Genomic DNA, 20,030 nt, shown 5'->3' on the forward strand with positions numbered 1-20,030 from the left:
AAAAATAAAAAAAAATGAATAAAATAAAAAAGATAAAGAGAGAGTAAAGTGGATAGTAAAGTAAAGTAAAAGTGATTGGATGTTTTTATTTTTTTGTTAAAAGAATAAATGACTCAATTTAGTTAAGACATCCCAAATAAGAATACGAATCAACTTAGCTGGGACAGAGGAAGTAGTATAAATGGTTTTACCAAATACTTTTTGGTCCCACAAGAATATATATTTTTTATTGGACATAAGTTTAAATGCATAATTGTTAAAGTAAGAGAGAAGTAGAAAGAAAAAAAATACTTCATCTATCTTCTTCAAGACGTCCACCTTTCTTTTTTTTAGTTGGTCACTCTCAATATATCCACTTTTTATATTTAGAAATAAATCATCTCATATCTCTTCCCTCTTCTAATTAAAATATTTAATTATATTTTACTATTTACTTACCGCACTTAACAATCTTAAAATCTCGTGTCACTCAAGAATAAGTAATTAAATTATTGTTAGTAGAGAATGAATTACATATTATTAAAGAGAGAAAAAAATTCAAATTTAAAAATATAATAGACTAAAAAGGATATGTGCTTGGTATACAGAAATCAGAAGCTTGCATAAAAAAATACTCCAAAAATTTTCATTCGCAATTTTATATTCCATAACTATTCATTAACCTATTTTGCTCACGTACATAATGGCATATGATCTTTTATTTTGCTAATCAGAGTTCATTGCATACTTTTGCATGGGTAGAAATAATTTAAGGATGTAGTATTACCGTAAATACCTTCTCAATAAACTAATTTATGTTTCAACAAATTAATTAATAAAAACATCGTACATTCTGTCAAAAATGACTTACTACAAAAGTGGGATTGTAATTAGAATGGACACCGTGTTTGATATTACTGCAAGGTTTAAGTACATAATAATATGTACTCCTTCAGTCTTTGATAAAATACAATTTGTTCAAATTATTAAAATAAAATAAGGGCAAGTGACATGTTTAACGACCTCCATCTCCGTGATTTGGTAATAAAGTGCGCCGATGCATGCTCAAGAAATGTGGTTGTAGACGCCATTTTCTCGTAATGGATTATTATGATTCGAGGTAAAAATAATTTCCCATGTCTATTAATAAATGTTCTAATTTGTCAGTTTATGATGTTTGTCATTAAATGTGTCAATCCATTTTCAAATCTCACATTCTGTTAATAAATTCATATTTATTTATAAAATTAATATTTAAAAATACGATAGATAGTATATTTGATCATTTTTTTAATTTATACTATTTCTTAAATTTAACGTTGCCATAAAGTAACACCTTATATATTTGTCAGCAATGTGTGTATACTCCATAGAAGTAGTATAATATTTTATTAAATGAACTGTTATTTAAGAAAAAAATTATTGTAGTAGTATTAATTTCAATGTACATATATTTAATGACTTGCTTGGACTCCAAATTGCAGACAAACATATTATTCTCCAATTTCCATATGTATATTTTTCTTGTCACACGTCTCGAAGCAGAAGTCATCTCTTTCTTCATTTCTCGGAATTTCACATACATAAATGAACATTTTTCAACTCATTCAACACGTATTCATTCAAAGAAAAACAATGTATTTATTAAAAAAAATTATTTTTAATATACGTACGGAATAATTATTATAGAACACCATTTATTATTATTCCATAAACAATCACACGAGCAATTTTCCAAATTAAATGTCACACACGTAACAAAATCTACATCCCAAAATACGTATAACTATTTTTGCATTAATATTTAGGTGGATTTTTACTTCCATATTTTATGAAGATCCGTATTTAAGTGGACGGCGGAGGATGAATCTCGAAATCCGACGGTCAGGAAACATCAACAAGCTTCCAAAAACCCCTTTCCCAAAATCTCTTACCCAAAATTCGCTACAGCAGAATCCAATGCGCACTTGTACTTCCCCCTTTATGAGTTGTACCACGCCGTATAGCTGAACAAACCCACACCGCCATGGAAATTTCTCATTCTCCCCTCTCTCTCTAGAAAAAGAGATGCAATCGGAGGAGCATTCTTCTTCTTCTTCTGCTGCTGCTGCGGACGCGCTTTGACCAATGGGCTGCAGCGCGTCGAAGGAGGACGATTTACCGCTCGTAATCCGCTGCCGCGAGCGGCGCGAGCTCGTGCGCGCCGCCGCCAACCACCGCTACGCCCTCGCCGCCGCCCACGTCTCCTACTTCCGCTCGCTCAAGGAGGTCGGCGACGCGCTCCGGAAGTTCGTAGACGAGGAGCTCATCACCGCGCCGTCGTCGTCGTCGTCCTTCTCCTCGCCGTCGATCACCCTGTCCCCGAGCTCGAAGAAGAACCGTGGCAATGGCGCCGAATCTCCCCTGCATTTGCACAGCGGCGACGAATCCGAGTCGCATTTGAATCTATCGGATTCCTCCGATGAGGAAGATGACAGTTCCGAAGATCACAATCACAATCAACACCATCACTACGGCGGATTCGATGGCAACGAAGCGCGGCAGCATAATCAACACGGCAATCACGCGGAAGAGAGAGCTAGGAATTTGAATAACGAGGATGGATTTTATCCCTCTCGTTTCCCACACGATACTTACACTGGATATAGTAACGGTTTTTTAAGTGACCCGTTCGCCAATCCGAATCCGAATCCGTATCCGTATCAGTACCCGATTCCACCGCGCGAGCCCTATCCGGATCCGTGGAATCAGCAAGGGGCCGCGGCGGCGCAATCCTGGTTTTTCTCAGGTAACCCTAACGTGTACTACATGAAGAAATCAGCTCCGGCGGCTAAAACGGTGGTTCAGGATCCGCCGAGTTACGGATACTCCGATTCGTACTGGAATTCTCCGGCGGGGTATGGTGGTAATTACGGCTATAATCCGGCGGGTTCGCCTCTGAGGATGGATGATAGGGAAATTGGGAGAGGGAAACCGGAGAAGGAGCCGCCGCCTCCGCCTTCGCCGAAGGTTTCGGCGTGGGATTTCTTTGATCCGTTCAGTGCGGCTGAAATCGGGTACGGTAGCTATTACTCAGGAGGCGGGTATGGTTACGGGTCGAATTACAGCAGTCCGGATTCGACGGAGGTGAGGGAGAGAGAGGGGATACCTGAATTGGAGGAGGAAACTGAGAGTGAAGTGTATAAGGAGGCTATTAATGGGGGCAAAGTGAGTTCTGCTGGGAGCAGTCCTCATTCTAGGCCAGCGCGGAGAGATAAGGAGACGAGTTCAAGATCAGTGCCGATGCATAGGAGTGAGAATGGTAATTTGAGATCAAAGCCGCCGCAGAGAAGTGAGTTCAGCTCAAGGTTGCATAGAGGTGAGGATAGTTCAAGATCAGTGCCATCTACCAAAAGCAAGGGCAGTTCTAGATCAGCTTCACTGCACAAGATTGATAGTAGTTCGACGTCTTTTCCTTCTTGGAGTAGTGAGGAGAGTGAGAAACCATCCATGCCACCGTATAACGATGGGAACCATCCCAAGCCATCAGTGGCTTCACATTATGGAGAAGAGAGTGTGAAGCCATCAATATCAACAACCCCACATGGTGAGGGGGCATCGTGGGTAGATGGGGAAACCGCTTCGATTAGTTTAACGGATGAGAAAAGCAGCTCGGATCATATAGTGGTGAAGAGTGTGGATGAGGGTGCTGGCAAGAAGAAAGGAGTGACATTTGATGTGGAGGAGACGTCAAAGCAGGATGGCGATTCTTCAAAGTTCAGTAGTGTTACTCTGTCGTCGCCTCGTGGCACAAGGGATCTGAGGGAAGTTGTTGCTGAGATTAGAGATGATTTTGAGACTGCTTCTAGCTATGGGAAAGAGGTGGCCATGATGCTTGAAGTTGGGAAGCTGCCTTATCAGCCTAGCTTTCTAAAAGGTGTCATTTTCTGCATATACAATTCAATTTTTCTGTTTTCTACTTCAAAATCTTATCATTTCAACGGCTGAACATTCCATAAGTCTCAAGATTCATGACTAGCTGTTGATTCTATTTGCTTGTTGTTATCATTCCTAGAACTTTATATCCGACTGAAGCTGCTGCGGCTAATTTACGGTACATAAAATCTTTGGTAATATAAAGATGGGCACAGTCTGAATCTACATCCTTATTTCTGAAGTGTATGTATGAACTGCCAAGTTTCATGTCCTGCTAGTAGTTCATACATGGGGACAGCCATTCACATATTGCTAATCGAGATTATGTTTTTATTGGACTCCTTGACGTTTTCCTATGAATCACTTTGCCTTCTTTCTGTGCAATATCGCAGTGTTGTTTGTAACTACTGAGATTGCTATTTTGACAATGGCGCTGCCCCTCTTTGATCTGTTAAAAAGTTGCGTGCTGTAGTTTTTTTTGTTTCTATGTTCCTGTGGTTGTCAATGTAAACTGTAATATATTGCTGTAGTTTTTGGTCATGCTGACTGCTTTGTTAAAACTAATTCATACTTTTACAGTAATGATGTCCCGGATATTGTATCTCATACACCCGTCGACGACATTGTGGGATTCCCCCTCAAAGGAATCTGCAAAGTTAGCTTCCAGCACTATGAAGATGGCAAAATCTTACTTTGAAGATGTTGGGAATGATGTAAACTCAATGGCTTGTAACCTCTCGTCTACTATGGATAAGCTATATGCTTGGGAGAAGAAGTTATGCAAGGAAGTGAAGGTAATTTCATTTAGCTTTTTGGTTTCTTGATTGCTACTGGAAACTTAATTACTCCCCTTCATTAACTATTTTAGCTTGGTAAGAGAAAAGGAAAAGATTTCTCAAATAAATTGATTCTGGAGATGTAAAACTAAACTAAGAATATGTTCCAGTTCCCCACACGCGAAACTGGCGACTGCTTCTTATTAATTATATTTTCAGTTTCACCTTTAAATTCGTTTTAAGCCCTGTCTTGCAATTCAATCTTTCTGAGTTTTGATAGGTTATTACTTTTATAGGATGAAGAAAGAATCCGGACCATGTATGAGAAGCAGCACAGGAGGTTAAAAACCTTAGATGAGGAAGGAGCCGAAGCTCGAAAGATGGATGCTGCTCGGGCTTCTATCAGAAGATTACTTACAAAGCTTGATGTTAGCGTCAAAGCGATTGATTCCATTTCAAGCAGAATACACAAGCTTAGAGATGAAGAATTGCAGCCCCAGCTTGCTGAATTAGTTCATGGGTATGAATATGATACAGTGATATTGACATAGCTATTGCACAAACTGATGCACTCAAATCTCACCTTATTTGCCTAAGATGTTTTCAAATGCTTTTTCTCTTAACATACAACCATTGCTGATAATAAACACTATTTCAGAGTTTGCAATTCATTCCCATCTATTTATTTAAATTCGACTTTTGATCAGAAGGTGATTTGAAATAATTTGTTTGCTTTTTTGTTCGTGATTACTATTTAACACAATGACAATTTACTAGCTCTTCAATAAATGCTTTATTCATTTGATATATGGTGCCATTCCAAAATTGGTTTCTTCCTCGATCTCAATTTCTACTCTATTTGCGTTATATTTCAGTCGTAACTTTTGATGCCTCAGATCTTTTACAGTGTTCTTGTTAAAGTGAGGAAGTGTTGCATTAAATTGGTTTTCATTTTTATGAACTTTATAATGTGATATACAGGCTTACCAGAATGTGGAAGGCAATGCTTAAGTGCCATCAAAAGCAGTTCCAAGCTGTTATGGAGAGTAGAATGCGGAGGCTTAAATTAAATATTGATCAGCAGGCAGATTCAAGTTCGCGGGCTGCTACTGAGCTTGAAAGGGAGCTTCGTGTATGGTGTGGACGTTTTAATGATTGGATTCGCTTTCAAAGGTCTTATGTTGAGTCCTTGAACGAGTGGCTTATTCGCTGTCTTCAGTACGAACCAGAAGAGACCCCAGATGGACCCATTCCCTATTCCCCAGGAAGGCTTGGAGCTCCTCCCATCTTCGTAATTTGCAACGATTGGCACCAGGCAATGGAAGCCATCTCTGAGTCGAGGGTGGCAAGTGCCATGAATACTTTTGCGTCAAGCTTACACCAGCTATGGGAAAAACAAGATGACGAGGGGCGTCAAAGGCTGAAAGCAGAGTATCTTTCAAAGGATTACGAGAAACACCTCAGAGCAAATCGTATGGAGAGGGGGAAAATAGATCGAGATCAAGATGCAATATCAGTGATCCCATCGGATAATAATAGTGGGGTGTCGGCTCTGGATGACCTGAAGGTGGACTTGGATTCCATGAAACACAAATTGACCGAAGAGAGGCTGAAGCACAAGGATGCTATGAAATTGGTGCATGACGCAGCTGCTGGGAGTTTAAAGGGCGGTCTAGTCCCGATTTTCAAGGCCTTGGAGATCTTCACCTCAGAAGCTGTCAAAGCTCACGAACACGTCAGAGTGAAGCAACCTGGGAAGGCCTCTTGACGAGGCGCTCCACGCCTATAGCCAGTTGGTGTTCCTGTTCAAGCCAGTCGGTGAAGGAAACATGTAAATTGTTCAGTTGTTGCAGAAGCAGATGAGATGGAAGAATTTTGTAGCCAAATTTGTTTTAGGCAACTAGTTTTAGTCGGGGGCGTGCCAGCTGGAGACGGTCCTCTCTCAGCTCGTGCTGGTAAAGATCGATATGGGAGAATTCGTGACTGTTCGTGGAGGCCTGCAGATCAGTATCAGTTGCGGTAACGCCCTTTTTATAGCCAAGGAGTATAGTTTTTCCTTAGTTTTGTACAGAGATTTCATTTATTTATTGATTTGCTGGGTTCGTTCTTTAAATCTAGCTGGGATCAGGCTGATAATTGCATCATGCTCTCATTTATATCATTTCTTCTAATTAAAAATTTACTTGTCTGATGTGGTTTGCAAAAACTCTTTAACAAGTTCGCAGCGACCACTCTAGAAAAAACCCCAGAACTCTTCTTCTTCCCATCATTTTAGCAATTTGCAACAAGCATAAAGAGAGGAGAAAGAGAAGAGAAAATGATTTATGGGCTTTCCTATTCATGGGTGGGATCTTCATCTATGAATTTTGAGAGGTCCAAATGAAACTCTGGAATCAGTTGTTAAAATTAGTAGGTCTTCAAATTGTTTATCTAAAAAAAAATTAAAACCTCTTTTTATGAGTGTATTTGTGAAATAAAAAAGAAAATCTCATTTCCCTTGAACCGATGTATGAATAGTGTTCAAAGTTTTATGACCATTTCGTCTCTTTTGGTCTCATTTAACATTTTTTAACATATAGTAATATAAGAAAGGGAAATCTTATGGAACGTTGTACATTTCAATTAGAATTAGGGAATCCTTGGCCTTGAACGCCTCGTCGTTGGAAGCGAAGATGGTCAAACCCTTATCAACAGCTGATGCACACACCGCCATCGCCTCGCCCTAGTAGAGATTTTGTGGGAGGCGAAAGTCTTGCATCTGACGTTCTTGACCAACAAAATGGTGTTGATGTCAAAGACAGAAGGCTTAGGGTTAGGGGGTGTGAGGTTTGCGAAAGGGTTGTGTGTTGAGGACGGATTTTCAAAACAAGAAAAAATACGTTATATTTGAACTAGTTAAGTATTAGTACTACTAAAAGAATTCGATTTGATAACTAGATGCTTTGTCCACATATGTAATTTCAATTTTCCCAAATTAGGATCAGGTGGGACAATTTCGAGAGCACTAATAAATGAATTAAACAAATTAGTATACAAAACAGCAAACCATATTAAATGCATCATTAAAGCAGTAGTAAATGAAACTATATTTATTTGACTTAATAGTGATTCAATAGCATCGTTCGTTACGAAAGGACATAGTTGTAATTTAACATGCTATAAAAGTCACAGTCACAGTCACATTATAAAATCTCGTGAACCTTAAATCCTTATAAAACCCCCAAATCCCAACGCGTGGCTACGGGTATAGTGTTGTTCGGAATTTGAGAGGATTTTCTTCCAGCTGAGATCTACAATACCCATGGCGTCATCCAATTTCTGGATGCCATTGTTGCTGATCGCCTTCGCCGTCGCCGCAACCATCTCCACTGCCGAGGAATCGGAGTCCAAAGAGTTTGTGGTGACGTTAGACCATTCCAATTTCACCGAATTCGTCGCCAAGCACAAGTTCGTCGTCGTCGAGTTTTACGCGCCTTGGTACCTCATCTCTGCTTTCGAATTTCATTTTCCGCCTCAATTTATTCTCGATTGAGGAATTTGCATCTATTTTAGTATAGTATTTTACCTGTTTTGCATATTCGTTGGATTTGGTTAGCGTAGTGGAACTATACTTGATGTGCGTGTTTCCTAGTCAAAACTTTGACGGATTTGGTTTTACTAGTTTTTACTACCTTAGATACGAATATACTTGATTAACTTTTGTTGAGTAAACTAGCTAGAACAGAGAGAATCATAAATTACCGATGAAATGAAATAGGGTGAATTATTTGATTGTATTGCTAGTACTGATCGTATTGACTTGTTTTCAATTAGTATGTCGTTTGTTTCAGTACTACTATAATTGCAGGAGAAAAGTCGATCTTCTGTTTTAACGAATTAATTTATTGGATCTGAGTTCTCCCACTGATATTTGGATATGTTGTTACAGGTGTGGCCACTGCAAGAAACTTGCTCCAGAGGTGTGAATCTATTGATTATCTGTTTGAATAAACTTTTTGCTTATAACTAGAAAGTGTTACTTAAAGTGCTGTTTCCACCTTGGCATATATTGTTGAATTTACAGTATGAAAAAGCTGCTTCTGTTCTAAGCACAAGTGATCCTCCGGTTGTCTTAGCAAAAGTTGATGCAAACGAAGAGCAAAATAAGGCCATATCTAATGAGTTCGAGGTCAGAGGTTTCCCCACAATCAAAATACTGAGGTATGGAGGTAGTGTTGTTCAAGAATACAAAGGACCTCGAGAAGCGGAAGGAATTGTAACCTATTTGAAAAAACAAAGTGGTCCTGCAACTTTTGAGATTAAATCCCCGGAAGAAGCCAATTCTATAATTGATGACAATAAGATTCTTGTTGTGAGTTCCCCATTCCTCTCTCTCTGATGCATGTACGCATGATCGGCACTAAGATATCTGCTGTGATTATAGGTTGGTGTATTCCCTGAATTTTCGGGTGAGAAGTTTGAGAATTTCACCACTTTAGCCGAGAGGTTGCGTGCTGACTATGAGTTTGGTCACACTTTGTCTGCCAAAGTTCTTCCTCGTGGGGACTCATCTGCTAAAGGGCCTCTTGTTAGATTATTGAAGCCTTTTGATGAACTCTTTGTAGACTTCGAGGTATACATCTCTTGCAATTTGGCTCCCCTGGCATAAATCATGTGACCGCCTATATATTTCTCACCCCTAAAATATACTTATATAATTTGTCGTCTTCTTAACTTGAACATAAACTTCTTGCAGGAATTTGATGTTGATGCTTTAGTGAAATTTGTTGAAGAAACTAGTATTCCAACTGTAACTCTCTTCAACAAGGACCCGAAGAACCATCCTTTTGTTATTAAATACTTCAACTTCCCCAATGCTAAGGTTCAGTACAATTTACTATTCAGTTTTTCTTCCTCAAATCAGTATATATTGTATGCAGAGTGCAGTAACCGTGTTACAAAAAGAGACTAAAAAAGTGCATCAAGCTACTGAAAAAATATTTCATTTTCGAATTTAGAGGAATGTGGGTACAGTGGGTTCTTTAGAAGCTAAAATTTCTTATAAGAGCAATTTTGACAGTCTTTATCTCCTGTTGTTTCACAAACACATGATATTATGAGTCAGTAATGCTATTGGTGTTTCTTAATTTTCTTGCCTTGTCTTTTCTTATACGTTTCATGATCTGCAATTACTAAATGCATCTCCATCATTTCTAGGCTTATGCTTGGTGGTTCCATGGTTATTTTTTTCTGGAAACAAACACCCACCACATTCTACACTTTATTTTTCACTATGAACTCTATCATTTTATGTTTATCTACTCATATTGGAATATTTCCGTTCCTACATTTTTTGGCCGCGTGTCCTTTTATATTCTCCCTCGTGTTTTAATTATTTTGTTATGAAATGAAATGCTAAATGGTTTAGCACTTATTGTAAAGTGAGGGTCATTTCAATAGGCTTTTATATTGCCAGGCAATGTTGTTTCTAAACTTCACCACTGAACACTTTGACGCATTCAAGTCAAAGTATCACGAGGCAGCTCAGCTTTACAAGGGAAAAGACTTGAATTTTCTAATGGGTGATGTTGAGGCTAGTCAAGGTGCCTTCCAGGTCAGTACACATTTATGCCTTCTAATTGATACTATTTCTTAATGTATGACACCTCTGCTCATGATTGTTTTTTACCCTTTGAAAAGTACTTTGGCATTAAGGACGATCAAGTCCCAGTCATCATTATCCAGACAAATGATGGAGAGAAATTCCTAAAACCAAATGTTGAGCCTGATCAGATTGCATCATGGGTGAAGGACTTTAAGGTGATACTACTATATAGTTTACTTTTTTCAGGGGTGTTAAGACCCTTGTTTATCAAATTATGAATTGCTTTAGGCTCTAACCTTTTCCCTCATTTGTGATATCAGATATGCCATTTCATTGTTTGATGATATGCATGACTAATGAGGCAATTGATGGATATACATCTTTTTAGTGCAGCAGGAAAATATTTTTATTGCAGCCTTTGTAAATAAACTAATTGTAGTTATGTTATTTTCCATGTGAAGGATGGCAAGGTGAAACCTTATAAGAAGTCGGAGCCCATTCCCGAAGTTAATAATGAACCTGTTAAGGTGGTAGTGGCTGATACCCTGCAGGACATGGTTTTCAATTCTGGCAAAAATGGTATTTATCTATATTCCCTGTTGAGATGTTCCTACACTTTGAAATTGTCTGCATGTTTACTCTTTGTGAGCTCTTTCTGGTTGTAACATTTTTACAGCTGTTTCTCAGTTTACTCCCTGATTTTTATATGCTTGCTACATTTAAGTAGCGCACATTTTCAACTGTGCCTGCCATTTATCAAACTCGTTTTGATGCAAGCACTATGTTTTATGCAGTTCTGATAGAGTTCTATGCACCATGGTGTGGACACTGCAAAAAGTTGGCTCCAATCTTGGACGAAGTGGCTCTCTCGTTTGAAAATGATGCTGATGTTCTGATCGCAAAGCTAGTAAGATTTACTTAATCAGTCTATAACTCATTCTCTTAGTTCTTATCATCCATACCATGTTTCCCTTAACTCCATGAGATAAAATGTAGGTGAAAGAAAATAATGAGTTGTTAAATTGGACCTTTTCGCTAAACTTAGTGATTTTACCAATTATTGTAGAACCGCAGAGAACCAATATTGCTAACAAAGAATGCTATATCCCATATAATTACTGTTGTAACATTTCTGCTTTGCTTCCATTGACTGTGAGTAAAAATATCTTGAATCTTTTGAGTAATGGCAGTTTAATTAGAACCGGTTTACCTTTTCCTTTTGGGATATTGCAATTGTGGTTTTCATTAGTTCATCTGCTGGTGGTTTTTTAGGATGCAACTGCAAATGATCTTCCACCAGGGACTTTCGATGTGAAAGGTTATCCGACACTATATTTTAGGGCATCAACTGGAAACCTGTTGCAGTATGATGGAGACAGGACTAAGGATGACATAATTGAGTTCATCAAGAAGAACCGAGCAGCTGCAGCTTTGAAACCGGAGTCGAGAAATGATGAACTCTGAAGAAGGTGAATGGATTTTCTCTTGTGATACTTCTTCCATTTACCTTTCTTTGAAGTAAAAGGAGTTGCTGTCACTAATATTCGCATTTCATTGGTTTCTAGGTAGGAAAACGCCATTCTCGGTCTTGAAATGATTCAGATGATAGTGACGAGCTTAATCACACGCCAGCGGATTGATGGAGTCTGCTAAAACCTTGCACCTGCTTTTCCCTTCTCTGCTCTGCTGATATTGCTGCGCCTCTAATCTGTAATCCGTTTTCTGTTTGCAACCAGTCGTTGAGACAATTTTTTCTAGTTTTGAGTTCAGAAATATTTATCGTAGGTTTGCAGAGTGATTTTGGTAACTTAATTTTGAGGTTATACAGTTTACTTTGATGTTGGTTGCCAAATATACTTGAGTTTGGTTCTTCTTCTGTCGATAGATGGCATCTACTATGAATATTATTAACATAAGTCGATAATTTCAGGTTGGAACAAGTACTTTTTAGAAGAAAATAATTTAATCACTACAATTTGATATGGTAAAAACTTTGAAATATTGTCATGCTACCTTTAGACGTACCTACAAATCAGCACGAGGAACAGTCACTAGGTTTGCCAGTAGATGTCTTTTGTCTAATAAATAATAAAAAAGATGATGCCTACCCATCAGTACAAGGAATAGTCACTAAGTTACTCGTGATATCATTCGTCTAATAACAAAAAATTAGGTACCTACAAATTAGCACGGAGAATAGTCACTAAGATGTCTACAAATCAGCACGAAGAATAGTTACTGAATCTGCCAATATATCTTTCGTCTAATAACAAAACATGTAGGTGTCTACAAATCAGCACGAGGTAGTCACTAAGGGCATCCGCAATGGGGCGGACGATGGGTAACCCATCGTCCGCGGACGATGCTCGGAGGATACCCATCGTCCGTCGCATCGTCCACCACTGTGGACGACGCGGACGATGGGTCACGGACAATGCGACGCGTTTCCGTTTTTTTTATAATTTTATTAAATTTTCAAAACCTATATATTCCTCTTATTTATTTCATTTTTCACTTCATTTTTCACTCACTTCACTCTCAAATTCACTACATTTTCTACATTTCAAGCAAAATGAATTCCGGAGATTATCCGAATAGTCCAATGTTCGGTGGTGCACGATGGCCGGGTACAGAACCCGACGAATACCGGCCATTCGACACCAACGCCGAGTACGATCCCGACTTCAGCACCGATTCGTACGGGCTGTCCGACATGGAGCCTTCTCCCCACCGCCCCTCCGCCACCGCCGCGTCGGGTCCGCCACCAAGAAGAAGCGGACCAAGGCACGAGCCCAGAAGTTGCCTACAACGGAGGTGTGTGAAGAGTTCGCCCCGGGAAGGACGAACTACTCCGACCCCGAATCCATCGTCTTGACAAGATGTTGGATTGATGTTTCGGAGGATCCGGTGTACGCCAACCAAAAGGTGACTGCGTATTGGGAGCGCATCGCCGAGAAATACAACGCGGCCAAGTCGGCGTACGCGTACAAGCGCCACAGGGAGTAGCTCCGCAAGCACTAGGATCAAATAAAGAAGCAGGTAAATTTGTTCGCGGGGGAGTGCGAGAAGTGCGAGAGGGAGCAGGGCAGTGGCGAGAGTCTCGCGGATGTGCGGGACAAAGTGATGCAGTCGTACATTTCATTGTACGGCGATTTCAAGCACTACCAGTCCTGGGCGCTGTTGAGGGACAAGCAAAAATTCGTTGGTGGTGTGATTCCCCAATCGACGGCGGCGAGGAGGAGGGCGTCGAAGCTCACCCTCGCTGATTATACAAGTAGCGATATGGACCTCAACAGTCCGGTGTTCGAGGATGAGAGTTCCGGCACACCGATGTCCTCCCGGCGTCCCCCTGACGTCAAGGTTGCCAAGGGCAAGGGCAAGGCCACATCCTCCTCCGCCGCGCCGCCTGACCAGGCCCCGTCGCCGACCCCGAGTTCGACGCCATCCGCGACTTCGACTGCGACCCATGCGTACGCGGATTTGGCGGCCTCCTCCGACTACGGGACGTTGTTGGACGCGCACACCGCCCTCATGCAGGCGACCAACCCGGCTCAAATCGAGGGCATCCAGCGGATGATCGATGGCCTCAGCCGCAAGTTGGGACTTCTCTAGACTAGCCTCCTTTTTTTGTATTTAGTGTTTTTTTTAATTTCTTATTTTGTACTCCTCCGTCCCGGAGTATTAGACTCACTTCTTTTGGGCACATGATTTAAGGAATTGGTATTTAAATAGTTAAAGTGAAGAGAGTAAAGTATGAGAGAGGGAAAAAGTAGGGGAGAGAAGAGAGAAAAAAGTAGGTAGAGAATAAAATAAGATAGATGTTTTTTGTTAAAAAAGGAAATTAGTCTAATATGTTGGGAGATCCTAAAAGGGAAAGTTGGTCTAATACCTTGGGGTGAGGGCGTAACTTTTTTTTAATTAAGTAAATTTAGAATTTCCCTTTAACTGTGTTGTTTTTATTTGTTTATTTTTATTTTTACATTTGCAAACATAAAAATATAAATACAAAATAGAAGTAAAATGCTTAGAGCGTCGCTTAGGGCGGGCTATAGTCCGCCCCACTGCAAATGGAATAGGAGGAAGATAAAATGCTGACGTGGCGGTGCATAGGACGTCGCTTTGGGCGTCCCATTGTGGATGTCCTAAGACACTTGAAGTTGTTGCATTAAGAAATTAATCACAGTCGAGCAATCTTAGATCATAGTACATGAAATTTTTGTTCTTCATGAGATTCAGATGCCGATGTTGTAATCATTGAGCAGAGAGATGCATTTATTGTACTACTCATCGAATAGTTGAAAAACAATTTTACGTGTTGCACTCATAATTGGAAACACTCTTTATTATACGCACAAGTTTTAAAAAATTGTAAAGAATAGTGAGTTAGAAAGTTAGTGGAATATAAGACCATTCTTTTATATTGATTTTATAATAAAATAGGAGTGAAGTGAGTTAGTAGAATTATGACCTACTTATCATTTGTAGTGAAAATAAAATGAAATGTGACTTTTATTATAGGACGGATCAAAATGACAAAGTATGACTCTTATTATGGGACGGCGAAAATACTTATTAAAATTAGTTTCTCGTGACGTCCCCTCTTCGTATGATACTATTGATACCAACAAAGTACTATAGTAAATATTGTCAAGACATAATAAAAGGAGAGAAGATTACAGAATTAATGGTGAAGAATATTTGATTGACTAGGATTGATACCATTACATATTTTCCTAGAATAGATTGATTGTATTTACCATAGATAGAAAATTCTCACACATATATAATAAGGTGATGAAGTCTATTGTAATACAACACAGAAATATACAAAAACCGATCTTCTACTCCCAAACGCTTTCTCAATATGAGTTACCCTAACCTCGCCTCTCTCGATTACCATCTTTAAGATGGTATCAGAGCAGGTTAATTCGGGCTTGAGACTCAGAAAATTATCATCATAGTCTCGAGTACCTTTCCCAGCCTTTTTTTCGAACCTGCAAAACACAGCCAAACAAAATGTCAGATTCCGAACCTGAAACACCTCCGAAAAACAACCAGCCAATAACCCTTTCAGCCGAACAATTCGCTGAGTTCATGAGACTAAGTATGTCTCAGAAAAACCCAAACCAACCGCCTTCATCTATTGAATCACTAGGCGAGGTGCGCCTAGCAGAAAAGCTCAACGGGGATAACTACCCCCTATGGGCGAAACTGATGAGGAGGGGGATCCGGGGGAAAGGTCTGACATCTCACATAACTGGAGTTACAGATCCTCTCCCACCGACAGACCCAAACTACAATCGATGGCAGCAGCGGGATGATTGTTGTTTCAACTGGATTATAAACAATATTGACGCCAGCCTAGTCAATGAGGTTTCCCAATACGAAACGGCATACGACTTGTGGGATAGTCTAGCCACGACGTATGGAAGCGGCGCCGACCAATTCCAGATTTCAGACCTGCACCGACAAGCATATAGACAACCCCAACTTTCGGAAATTGCAATCCCGGCCCCCAGAAACCCGAAATACCACTTGATACCCCACCCTAAAAAATCCTCTCATATTGACCCCCACAAAAACTCTACATCTCAGATTAAACCCCAAATTGCAAAAACCTTGCAAATTACACCCCAAAAATCAGTCCCAGTTGAATATCAGCCCTCCATACCATGTCGGAACTCATTTGATGCCTTAGCCTGTTCCTCTACATCCGTGTCGGGCCCGAAGGATCCTCACTGGATCTTTGACTGTGGGGCGACGGATACAATCTCCTTTGAGGCCTCAGATTTTATATCTATCTCCACGGCAAATAAAACCTTTGTCCAGACCGCTAGTGGGGACCTAGCACGAGTTATGGGGGCTGGCACAATTAATATTTCGCCCACTCTATGCCTCTCTAATTGCCTCTATGTCCCGTCGTTATCACATAAATTGTTGTCTATTAGTCATGTGACAAAAGAACTGAACTGTAAATTACTAATGCAACCTCAATTTTGCATGTTGCAGGATATCAAGACGGGGACGATAGTTGGGCGTGGCACTGAGCGAGGCGGACTGTACTATGTGGACGAGATAGCCCAACAGAGTACTGCAATGATACTGACTCCCGGACCGACAGAAAGACAGGCTTGGCTTTGGCATCGTCGGTTAGGACACCCGTCTTTAGGATATTTTCGACTTATATTTCCTGAATTAGCTACTTCTTTGAAATCCTTTCATTGTGATACTTGTGTACTAGCTAAAAACCATAGACATTCCTTTAAGTTGAACAATACGAGAGTACAATCTCCTTTTGCTTTAGTACATTCTGATGTTTGGGGTCCTGCTCCCGTCACTGGGGGGCACGGCTTTCGGTATTTTGTGTTGTTTATTGATGATTACTCCCGTATGACCTGGATCTATTTTTTGAAAAATAAACATGAGGTGTTTGATAAGTTCGTAGAGTTCTATAATCTTATTCAAACCCAGTACAACCACACTATCCAGATCCTTAGATCAGACAATGGGGGGAATTTGTCAACAATAAAATGCAGGAATTTTTTAAACTAAAGGGATTGGTCCACCAAACCTCGTGTGCGTACACCCCGGAACAGAATGGAGTGGCTGAAAGAAAAAACCGTTACATCCTGGAAATTACCCGAGCCCTCTTAATTGAATCCAAAATTCCAAATTCCTTTTGGCCCGAAGCTATCGCTACCGCCGTCTACCTCATAAATCGTCTACCTACCGGGATTCTTCACTTCAAAACACCCTTAGACATTTTTTCACAACACTTTGAAATCCCATCCTCCTTGTCCCTTGAACCCAGAGTTTTTGGTTGCTCCGTCTTTGTCCATATCCCTAAGCACGAACGTTCAAAATTTGATCCCTGCGCCCTCAAATGTGTTTTCCTTGGATATGGAAAAAACCAAAAAGGCTACCGATGTTATGACCCACACACCCGTCGGATGCACACCACCATGAACTGTGACTTTGTAGAGGGGGAATACTTCTACAGCCAATCCAGTAGTCAGGGGGAGACACAACCTTCGGACAATATTCCAAACAATGACCTCCTAGATTGGCTACCAGATATTGAAAACCACCACTTAGGGGGAGAGCCACATCCAGGGGAACACCAGACAGGGGGAGAGTCACAGCCAAGCCCTGTCACAGACGTTGGTCCACCTGAGGAAGTGAGCAGCACCGCCGGGCCGTCAAGTCCTATAATACAGAACGACGAACAAAGTGACATTGTCCAGCCGTCAACCCCGCCTTCGATTCCTGAGGTAAACAGTTCAGATTTGAATAATATACCTTCGGAACACACTAATATTGATAGGGGCAGTACTGGGGAATGTGGAGCTAGTGGAAGAAATGGAGATACAGGAGATCCATATGAACTACCTCGGAGAATTACAAGAGGAATCCCTCCTCGAAGGTACTCACCAGACTGGAAGGGGAGAAAGGCAAAATACGCAGTATCCAATATTGCTCAAAGTCACCTATCAGAAATGGCTCGGGCCTTCGAAGCTGCCTTATATGAGGAAGAAAACATTCCACAGTCATTTGAAGAGGCAAACAAACATAAGCATTGGAGAGAAGCCATGAAGAGGGAGATAGATGCCCTAGTAAAGAATGACATATAGGAGAAATGCACATTGCCTGAGGGAAAGAAGCCAGTTGGATGTCGGTGGATATTCACCATAAAAAGAAGAGCAGATGGTTCAATCGAGAGATATAAGGCGAGACTTGTAGCAAAAGGGTACACCCAAGTGTATGGAGTAGATTATGAGGAGACATTCTCCCCAGTCGCAAAGATGGATACTGTGCGAGCACTATTATCTGTAGCAGTGTGCAAAGACTGGTCACTACACCAGTTCGATGTGACGAATGCCTTCCTCCATGGAGAACTAGAAAAGAACAAGGAAGTTTACATGGAAGTCCCACCAGGATTTTCTGAAGAATTTGGACGAGGAGAAGTCTGCCGACTACGAAAAACCTTGTATGGGTTGAAACAGTCTCCACGGATCTGGTTCGGGAGATTCTGCCAAGCAATGTTCAAACATGGATTCCAGCAAAGTCACTCAGACCACACGCTCTTCACAAAAAGGAGAGATAACAAGGTAACATGTCTGATTATTTATGTTGATGACATGATTATTACTGGAGACGATGTAGAAGAAATCCAGAGGTTGAAGGAAAATCTGTTCAGAGAATTCGAGATGAAAGACCTAGGAGCACTCAAATACTTCTTGGGGATTGAAGTGTTACGATCCAGACACGGAATATTCCTAAGGCAAAAGAAGTACGTCCTAGACCTATTGACAGAAACAGGTCTCCTCGAGTGCAAGCCCGCTGACACTCCAATGGTTCCCAACCATGGCTTGAAAATAGAGGAAGGAGCAGAGCTGGCAGACAAGGAAAGGTATCAACGACTGGTCGGAAAGCTGATCTATCTCTCACATACTAGACCGGACATCACATACGCTGTGGGTATAGTAAGTCAGTTCATGCACCAACCACAAGCCAATCATATGGAGGCCGCATTGAGGATAGTACGGTACTTAAAAGGTACTGTAGGTTATGGAGTATTCCTAGCAAAGAGAGAAGACTTGGAGATTGATGGATACACCGATGCTGATTGGGCAAGCAATCCGGTGGACAGAAAATCTACAGGAGGTTATTTCACCTTCATCGGGGGGAATCTAGTCACTTGGAGAAGCAAAAAACAAAAAGTTGTAGCTCTGTCAAGTGCTGAAGCTGAGTTCCGAGGAATGAAGAGTGCACTAATGGAGATTCTGTGGTTGAGGAGATTATTGACCGAAATTGGTTTTCCGCTTACACGGAAAAGTCAGTTATTCTGCGATAATAAGGCGGCCATTAGTATCTCAGAAAATCCAGTACAACATGACAGAACGAAGCATGTGGAAGTTGATCGCCACTTTATCAAAGAAAAATTGGAAGGAGGCATCATTGAATTTCCCTTTGTTCGCTCAGAGGAACAGCTTGCGGACATACTCACCAAAGCTGTCCATCCAAAGGTCTTCAACGAAATATTGGGCAAGTTAAGCATCGGAGATACCATTGCTCAACTTGAGGGGGAGTGTCAAGACATAATAAAATGAGAGAAGATTACAGAATTAATGGTGAAGAATATTTGATTGACTAGGATTGATACCATTACATATTTTCCTAGAATAGATTGATTGTATTTACCATAGATAGAAAATTCTCACACCTATATAATAAGGTGATGAAGTCTATTGTAATACAACACAGAAATATACAAAAACCGATCTTCTACTCCCAAACGCTTTCTCAATATGAGTTACCCTAACCTCGCCTCTCTCGATTACCATCTTTAAGAAATATCACGTGTCAATAAACTATATGCGTGTAAATGGGAGTTCAAATAAATTTTTTATGTATCTCTAATAACTTAACACTCCTAATAAAACACTTACAAACTCGACTAAAGTACATTTCTAATCCTAAATGTACTAGTATATCAATATTTTGGTCTAAAACATAATTAAACACGTAAAACACTTTCGTGAAATAGTCGTATGTTTAGGAAAAAAAAAGTTTAGCCCATCGTTTAACTATTTAACTATTATTAATTGGGGTAAAATCGTTTTAACTAGTACCACTAAATTTAACAGTATTGTCATTTTCAAAAGAAAAAATGGACTAATTCATGATATTTAGGACATAAAAATATCAAATACAATATTTATAGTACTAAAATCATAACATTAACATATGTATAACATAAGAAATCGACTTCTAAA

At 40.2% G+C, this 20,030-nt stretch overlaps 2 protein-coding genes across 3 annotated transcripts; both read left to right on the forward strand.

Moving 5' to 3' along the window:
- The first annotated feature begins 1,966 nt into the window (after positions 1-1,966).
- Positions 1,967-6,783, forward strand: LOC125205484 (nitrate regulatory gene2 protein-like). The gene is made up of 4 exons (XM_048104453.1): positions 1,967-3,895; positions 4,474-4,688; positions 4,967-5,190; positions 5,652-6,783. The coding sequence occupies exons 1-4, from the start codon at positions 2,107-2,109 to the stop codon at positions 6,436-6,438; spliced, it is 3,015 nt and encodes a 1,004-aa protein (XP_047960410.1). The 5' UTR covers positions 1,967-2,106; the 3' UTR covers positions 6,439-6,783.
- A 1,119-nt stretch (positions 6,784-7,902) lies between these two features.
- LOC125205975 (protein disulfide-isomerase-like) lies at positions 7,903-12,130 on the forward strand. Of its 2 annotated transcripts, none has more exons than XM_048105213.1 (11): positions 7,903-8,147; positions 8,599-8,629; positions 8,734-9,021; positions 9,094-9,282; positions 9,406-9,531; positions 10,126-10,263; positions 10,350-10,469; positions 10,716-10,833; positions 11,049-11,161; positions 11,527-11,723; positions 11,820-12,130. In XM_048105213.1, exons 1-10 carry the CDS (start codon positions 7,972-7,974, stop codon positions 11,716-11,718), a joined length of 1,491 nt encoding a protein of 496 aa, XP_047961170.1. In that variant the 5' UTR covers positions 7,903-7,971; the 3' UTR covers positions 11,719-11,723; positions 11,820-12,130. The 2 variants fall into 2 exon arrangements, with proteins under 2 accessions (XP_047961170.1, XP_047961171.1); XM_048105214.1 differs by having other exon boundaries at positions 11,824-12,130.
- The last annotated feature ends 7,900 nt before the right edge of the window (positions 12,131-20,030 follow it).

The sequence above is a fragment of the Salvia hispanica genome, chromosome 2 (assembly GCF_023119035.1).
Source record: "Salvia hispanica cultivar TCC Black 2014 chromosome 2, UniMelb_Shisp_WGS_1.0, whole genome shotgun sequence".
Taxonomy (NCBI): domain Eukaryota; kingdom Viridiplantae; phylum Streptophyta; class Magnoliopsida; order Lamiales; family Lamiaceae; genus Salvia; species Salvia hispanica.

Coding starts and splice junctions, on each gene's coding strand:
- LOC125205484 (XM_048104453.1), top strand. CDS start 2,107: ATGGGCTGCAGCGCGTCGAAGGAGGACGATTTACCGCTCGTAATCCGC. Junction 4,689..4,966: donor AGTTATGCAAGGAAGTGAAG/GTAATTTCATTT, acceptor TTACTTTTATAG/GATGAAGAAAGAATCCGGAC. Junction 5,191..5,651: donor CTTGCTGAATTAGTTCATGG/GTATGAATATGA, acceptor TGTGATATACAG/GCTTACCAGAATGTGGAAGG.
- LOC125205975 (XM_048105213.1), top strand. CDS start 7,972: ATGGCGTCATCCAATTTCTGGATGCCATTGTTGCTGATCGCCTTCGCC. Junction 10,834..11,048: donor TTTCAATTCTGGCAAAAATG/GTATTTATCTAT, acceptor TGTTTTATGCAG/TTCTGATAGAGTTCTATGCA. Junction 11,162..11,526: donor ATGTTCTGATCGCAAAGCTA/GTAAGATTTACT, acceptor GTGGTTTTTTAG/GATGCAACTGCAAATGATCT.